Source organism: Physcomitrium patens, chromosome 13 (genome assembly GCF_059467195.1).
Source record: "Physcomitrium patens ecotype Gransden chromosome 13, ASM5946719v1, whole genome shotgun sequence".
In the NCBI taxonomy this organism is placed as follows: domain Eukaryota; kingdom Viridiplantae; phylum Streptophyta; class Bryopsida; order Funariales; family Funariaceae; genus Physcomitrium; species Physcomitrium patens.
The window spans coordinates 14,291,284-14,299,568 of record NC_143422.1 but is presented as its reverse complement, the minus strand read 5'-3'; the positions used below and the strand labels follow the sequence as shown (position 1 = coordinate 14,299,568).

Genomic DNA, 8,285 nt, shown 5'->3' with positions numbered 1-8,285 from the left:
CATGGCATCTTTAAATTATTATTTTACCATATAAAAATTATATGGTTTCTAATATAAAGGCTTTTATGGATAAGCAAATACTATGGATGACTTTGAATAATATTCCAAGAAGATAATTTATACAAATTAATAATAATACCCTCCAAAAAATATATATATAATTTATCTTTAGATAGAATTTTTAAATATATAATATTAGTAATAATTTAATATATTTAATAAATAATAAAAATATTATAAAACATAATAGAGTTAGTTATGAATCAATCTTAAAATTATAAAAAAAAATTAAGAATTATTAAAGAAAATAATTTTTAAGAATAGATTATATTTTGAAGATTTTATTTTTAGTATAAAAAATATAAGTTTATTTAAGATCATTAAAAAAATAACATTGTAGCATTAGAAACATTTGAAAAGCTACACATAAATAATATGGCAACTTTTTAAAACAAAATTCTCTTATATTGTATTAGAAAAGATGTAGCTTCATCATATCTCTATCTTATAATATTTATTATCCAATTTCTTTCAGCTTCTTTTAGACAATCTTTAGAAAAAATAAATATCTATTATTTTAAAGATCTACAAGTTGTTAGTCAAATACATCTAATTTGGTCAACTACATGGTATAAAGTCTACTTTAATTTGTTTTTAAATTATATATTTTTTTAAATATAAAATCTAAAAATATTATTTAAAAAAATTAAGATGCCATCAAAAATTGAGGGAAAATTAGAAGTTGTTTATTAAAACCTTCAAAAGAACCTACATAACATACATATCTATAAGATATTTAAATATATATATATAACATTAAGACATAAAGATTAGAGAATCAAATCTAAAAGAAGATATAAGATACATGGAGACAAATCTTTTAATTTTTCTTTTCAAGTAATAAAAGAAATGCATCCTTGATCTTATATTTTTTAACTACTTATTATTGAAGAACTCTACAAATTTATTAGTAAAACGAAAAATTATAAGGCACTAAGGTTTGATAAAATAGATACATAGTTCTTCAAGTTTATACAAATTGAAGTAAAAATCTAAACATTATATTAGTATTAATGAAAGATCAAAAAATAATTTATCTTAGGTCTCAAAGAAGTCTAATTTTTTAAGAAAGGATGATTATATAAGAGTTTTTGTAAAATTGATTGCTTTTTAAATTACAAAAATATTATTTTCCTTGAATTTCAAAAAAAAAAGAAAAGAAAAAAAAAAAGACAAGAGTGCCATCTAGTTTTATACTTATTCATGATTGTAGGAGAAGTTTTAAGTAATATTAATCAACACGTGATCAAAGATAATTATACGAGTTACATTTTCTTTCTAAAAAAAGAAAGAGAGGGAAAAAAAAAAAAAAAAAAAAAAAAAAAAAAAATCATCTTTGACTATATTGAAGAAAGTTTAATTTTAATAATTGAAAGTGAAGAGACTAAAGTATATAATATGGTTGATATACTTTTTAGATTTAGTATAGTCTTAAAACTTAAATTCAACTAACCTAAAATCTAATAGATAAGCAAAGTCAAAACAATGTAAAGACCACTATAAACATTATAAAAATCTATGAATTCTTTTTGGATTATCTCTTAAAACCTAAAATGTCAATTTTTTCTTATAAATAAGGTACAACAAAATTTTAACTTAATAATTTGCTAAAATTATTGTGGCTTGAGGTATGATTATTATGAATTATATCTTTATACTTTATCATATTTTTGTATGGTCAAGGTAACAAAAAGTACTCAATATAAACTTCAATCATGCTAAAGAAATTTCTATGTCGCACCACCTAAATTTTACATTAGTCTAAAATGTTATAAATGTTTTATTCCAAATTACCTAAAGCTCAACATTTGGGCATCATAGATCTATAAAAGCCTCAATGGCACTATTCTTAAAATGGATAGATAAAGTATTATTACCAAGAGAGTCAAATATGATTATTTTCTTAAGATATAGATTATAATAATTTTATCCATGCTCTTAGAAATTAATAGTTTGATTTTACATGCTACTAAGTAATAATCATGAATAGAACAGAGATTCCAAAAATTATCTAGGAATAGCAAGATCATGAACTAAGATGCTTCTTAACTTCTTATATTTCAAATACATCTACATTTTTCTAACATATAAGAAAAGAAAAGAAGTTGAAGGAAAATTTGCATCTCTATTTAAATGACTATCAATTCTAGCATTAATTGATAAATTCTTATCCTAGGTAATAACAACATCCATTACATACTATCATGTTATCTTCTAAGATTTATAACTGGATTGATTTATATGCCACAAAAGATGGTTTCTTGCAAGAATTTGTTTTTCAAATAAGTAATTGCAATTTGCAATTATCCAAATACCATTGGTATATCATGCCTAGATTAACCAAGATAAAAAATAAAAATAAAAATAAAATATATATATATATATATATGTATATATATATAGTTGGAAGACAATCTTAGATTTTTTTTTCTATAATGGACATTCTATAACATTTGACTTTTAGATAGGCGTAAAAATTGAAAGATGAATACAATTGTATCCGAAGATTTATCAAAATAATTTAAATAGTTAGAAATAAAAAAATATAAAAACTATTAATACATGATATAGTGGCAAATCTACAATTTGATTCTAATCCACATTAGTAGTCAATTGATCTATTTCTAATAACTTATAATGCCAAACTTGGAAGAAAACTTTCACAAAGTATGAATAATCTAGAGAGAAACTAAAAATAATTTTCAACCTTAATTGAAAAAAATGCATAATTTAAAGTAAGAGCCAAAATAAATCAATTAAATATATGGCTTCATCAAATAATTGGAGCTTAGAATTTTACAAATTTGTGGGTTAAATAAAGACACAAATATACTTATGTTACAGAGTGCTCCAATCTAAGAATACATGAAGGTCCGGACTTTGAGATCAATAAATTTCTGGCAGCTGTTTTCTTTTTTATTATTCAAAGCATTACCAAAAGCAAAATAGTACAAGAACTCAGATTTCCCATCTAAGCTTATTCTCGAAAAAAAAAACACTCGCATTGAAAGTTCTAATGCGAGTCATGCATATTTTAGTGACTCTCTTAGTGTACACCATGCACGTATTCTACGTGCACTTCAACTCCGTGGCATGTTGGCCATATAATACAAGCGTTTGCAAATTTTGTATCTTACTCAAAACTATGTTCTATTTAATTAGGCTAAAATTAGGCCTAAATCCTATACTACAGAACCAGAGGGTTTCAAAGAAGCGATACCTTTACAGCCTCCAGTACAGACCCCTCCAACGTTTCGATCGACGTCCTCATGGAAGTCCCCGCCGGTGACATCCCGGTCTCTGTGAGAAGCTCCAGCGTCTCCACCACCTTGTGCATAGTGGGCCTGTCTTGAGGTTTCAAAGAAATGCAATGGCAAGCAATTTCCAGCAATAATTCAAGCTCTACACTCGGGACAGTATCCCTCAGATTCTTGTCGACCACTTCCATAGATTTACCGGTGCTGTTAAGCTCCCGGACCCAGCCAGCGAGATTCGTGTAGTCGTCCGACATGTCCTCGTCCACTGCCCTTCGCCCGCTTAGAAGCTCAAGCAGTATCACGCCGTAGCTGTAAACATCCACTTTCTCTGTGGCCCGACCTGATTTGGCGAACTCTGGCGCTACATAACCAAATGTCCCGCCCACGGTTACAGTAACGTGGGAATCGTTCATCGTCAACAACTTCGCCAAGCCGAAATCTGAAAGATAGGACTCGAAATCTGTGTCGAGAAGAATGTTGGTGGAGCTGACGTCACCGTGAATAATGCGAGGGTCACAGCCATGGTGGAGGTATGCAAGTCCCCGAGCCACTCCAAGTGCCACCCGGTAACGGATCGGCCAATCAATGATAACATTCTCCTCTTTGTCACCTAAATTATTGGAACAACACAATCACAAATCACCAGACGATGTCCGTGATCGTAAGCTCAATGAACATTTAAAGATTTGAAGAATTGTGAGAAAATTTCACAACTCGAAATGTATCCATGATTGATGGGAATCTTACCATAGAGGAGTTGATCAAGATTGCCGCCTGGCAAGTAGTCGTAAAATAAGAGCTTCACATTAGGTCCGGAGCAGAAGCCCTTGAGCTTCACCAAGTTCCTGTGCTTCAAGGTTCCAAGAGTATCTAGCTCGTTTTCGAAGCTTCGCTCAGACTCCAGGCAAATCTTAAGTTTTTTAACCGCCAAGGGCGGGTAGCCCGGAATCTCTAACTTGTAGACAATTCCGTAGCCACCCTCTCCAATGATATGGTTTTTGCGAATTTTTCTTAGGGCTTCTAGCATCTCCTTGGAAGAGGGAACACTCTGGACTCCTTGAAACATGACTATCTTGCCACCTGACACCCAAAGAAGTAATGATATATCAGAAAATGAATCATTTCGTGCTCAAAGTATCAAAAAATTAATGCCTGAAGAGCTTGTCAAATTTTAAAATAAAAATAATATCTGAATAGGCATTCGATTACAAGTTCGGTCTAACGGTGCAAACCCGTTCCAAGGTTGATTTCGATCTTATTATCTTTCTTCATCCAGCGCATGATGAAAATTGCGGCAATTATGAACTTAAATCCGAGAAACAACCCCACCGACAGGAGCACGATCTGTACCACGCTTAAGGAAGACGTGGCTCGAACTAGACACAGCAATGGAAGGTGACAATGGTGGGAGAGCCAACCAAAAATGTTAAGTAGGGCATGAAACTGAAAATTACACATCTTGATATAAACTTATACAGGACTAAAACCCAAGTCTAGAAATTGTGTTAAAGTTGAACGTACTACTAAAGTAAGTGTGAAATGCAAACATCCAACTCAAGAACATACCTGGAGATACCGACGGTGAAAGGACAGGGGACAGTGAGCAAGCGGGAAGTCCTACTCCATCGTCTACACATAAATTTGCATTCCCCGAGTAACTGTAGTGCAACCCCAACACCAAACATGCAAAAGCGATTCACATTAGAGTATTGAAAAAAATGTGTTTTATTTCATGTGTGAGAAACTAATGATTCAAAAATCTTCGACACTATCGATCAAGGAAAAGCTATACATGTTCCATTCTGCTGCTAGTCGTCAACCACAAAGCGTCGAGGTTAAGAAAAAGAATAATCTTTACAAAAGATGCAGCCATACATTATATGAGAAACGACTTACGAGGATAAATTGAAGTTCAATAGAGCTCCCTGTGGAACCCTTCCAATGAGTTGGTTGTTGGATAAGTTGCTGCAACAGGAATAGAATCATTTCAACGCATGGTCAACATGTTTTCTAACGTAATCTACCATAGTTAAGACCCTACAAACTGAGCAGAATGCGAAATATTAGTTTGTGTGGTAAGAAGCAGTAAAATATACTGACATGAGCGAGGATGAAGTTCCGGGTAAGTAGGACTTACAAGTAAGACAAACTTGTTAAATTACTGAAACTTTCTGGGATTGGACCTTCCAGCTTGTTCTCCGCCAAATCCAGCACTTGGAGATCTATCAGCGTGCCTAAAGCCAGTGGAATATCCCCAGAAAGAGAATTGTGACGCAAATTTCTGTGTTCGAACCCACACAACTGATCAGTAACAGAATTGGGACACATACTATCCTGACGCAGTAAAACTGCCAACTACGGCCGCAAACCCTATAAAAAACGATTTCACGTAGTTTTGATAATACAAGAAGAAGGCGTCACGTACAAGATCCGCAAGTTCGTAAGGTTGCTGAGAGACTTTGGAATTTTTCCCATGAAGTCGTTGTGATCGAGACTCCTGTAATAGTCGCCACAAATTTGAGCATGGTAGTATTAAAGACCAACCCACAACAAAGAGAGAACACGAACGAATAACGTAGTGTGAATTCGTGAGCTCAGGCGTAAGAAGGGAATTACTTACAATCGTTCTAAGTACTTCAATCCCCCCAACTGAGGAGCAATAGTCCCGCTTAGATTCAGAAACGGGAGGTCACTACAAACATACGAGAACAGTCAATACATCGTAATAAACTAGATGTAAGCGTCAATATCATGATAAGAAGATTCTGAATGAAGCAGCTAAAAGTGAGTTGGCTCGAGTTTCATTAGCGTACATGAAAGTGACGAAGTGTGTAACATTGCTGCAAACAATCCCATTCCAGTTGCAGGGAGTTGTATCTGAATCGTTCCAGTTACTGAAGACTCCCCTAGGGTCATCTACGCGTGCTTTGAAGGCTAGTAGCGCAGCTTTATCAACGTACAGTGCCCCGGAGACCCTAAAATGCACTGCGAGGAGGAGAAAGACAAATCGAAACAACTCAATCGGCGCACCATTCTTGAGCATTCTTGCCTTAATCGTCATCATCCGAACCCTAATTTTTACTACCAATTAACACTTTCAACTCTTACGCTTCTACTGGAATCTTGCATTCATACAAATAGAAGGCTGTCTCCAAGGGTCTTCGCTGAGAACCCTGCCAACCTTACGATTCCCTGAGACACTAACGGCAAAATCTTAACTCTGCCCGAAAAAAAAACACATAGTCAACTTTGTCTAGAATCAACTCCAAGTGCCAAAAATCCCCCATCAGAAATTCCCGCCTATATTCTGCTCTCCAATGTCCCACAGAATTCTCAATCCGAAGCTCCCAAAGAAGCTATAACCGCTGCAACGGAAATTCAAGCTGGAATTCGAACATCACCCTACCCGATTCCTGCTCAACTACCTCGACTAAGTGCAAAACCAATCTGCAATAACAGTTGCAAAAATAAATCCCACCAACACCGAAAAATTGTTAACCAAATCAGTGTCATTCTCAAGTGAGCTGGGTATCGTAATCCCAACACCGCGCGTTCGTGAGGCGGAAGAACAGAAACGAATGGGAGAATCGAGCTACCAGACAACAAACAGGCAGAAGATCGTCACCGAGTAAAGCTACCAAATCCACTTGGGCATGGATTTGGACGGCGAGTGGCTCTAACCAAACGATGAGGAATCGCAAAATCAGCAAAAGCGCAGCGATAATAATCTGTCTAGCCATCATCTCGCCTGTGGGCCTGGTCATTTGCAAAAGCCGAGGACCTCGCCCGCACGGAGTGCACACTTGGAAGGCCAAAAAGGCCTCTACATGTCATCGCCGCAGTGGGCGGCACACAGCCCTAGAACCACTCCACAATCCATTGCCGCCGCCGCCGCCGCCTCGCGTTCCTCAACGCCGGCGGTCGTCCACGGCCGTCAGCGGCTATCTGTGCCAGACGGCGGTACCCTGCCGTAGTCCCATCCGACATGCCTACCGCCTACACACGTCACTCTGCGTCTGCGTCAGTTGACGGCATCGTGGGGCTCGAGTTACACACTCGTGGCCATTACTAAGATTCTCTTCCTCAAAATTTGTGCTGCGATATGTGTATATTAATAATTTTTATATAACATCTCTTGGCTAAAGGATTCATTGCTTGGTGAAGGTGAGAGGATGGAAATGGATGGGGAGGTGATATGGAGGAAATTGTGGACCTAACATATAGAAGATTTCTTCGGGGAAATGGGAGGTGAAAACTATCCCATGTTAATAAAAAAAAAATCATGGATGAATGAGCTCATTGTGCCCCTTATGAAAGAAAAAAATTGTTGTCATGTCATGTTTAGCAGGTATCATGTAGTATGTTGCTCTGATTCATCAATGCACATCTCTGATCTATATTCTCTATAATCAAATTTTTTTTTTGAATACATTAAAAAAAAAAAAACAAAACAAAACAAAAACAAAAACGAGTTCAATATTTTGCTGGATTCACCTTTGAAATCCTATAGTTATGGTGTGATTTTTTTGGTGATTTTCCACCCCCCATTTTATGAGGCTAACACCTACAAAATAAAAATGAGAAAGTAGTCATTTAGAGAAATAAGACTGTTTAGAAACTAGAAAGAAATTACCTTAAAATATGATTTCTTTTAATATATTGTTTCTCTTGACAATCAAAGATTTCAGTAGTAGTTCATATTGTACAATGTATAATTTAATCGATTCACATATTAGTTTTCAAAGAGTAAATCAATAAACAAAAAAAACGTAATTAAGGAGTTATAAAGTGATTATTAAATAATAAAAAATAGTATACAGGATTATCAACTTTTTTATATATAGATTACTATGATTCAAATGACATCCTAGAATAAAAGGTATGAATTTTAATGACCTTCTCATCTAAAGAACTACATTCCATTTTTAGAAACATATATGCATATATATATTCTCTGAAAAAACACCC

The 8,285-nt window shown here is 34.6% G+C and overlaps 1 protein-coding gene across 1 annotated transcript; it reads right to left on the bottom strand.

Moving 5' to 3' along the window:
• Positions 1–2,939: 2,939 nt before the first annotated feature.
• On the bottom strand, positions 2,940–7,011 carry LOC112290696 (receptor-like serine/threonine-protein kinase At1g78530). Its single transcript, XM_024537286.3, has 9 exons — positions 6,131–7,011; positions 5,938–6,009; positions 5,743–5,814; positions 5,455–5,598; positions 5,214–5,282; positions 4,884–4,975; positions 4,550–4,693; positions 4,065–4,397; positions 2,940–3,927 (listed from the first exon to the last, which is right to left on the bottom strand). Exons 1-9 carry the CDS (start codon positions 6,379–6,381, stop codon positions 3,266–3,268), a joined length of 1,839 nt encoding a protein of 612 aa, XP_024393054.1. The 5' UTR covers positions 6,382–7,011; the 3' UTR covers positions 2,940–3,265.
• Positions 7,012–8,285: the final 1,274 nt, after the last annotated feature.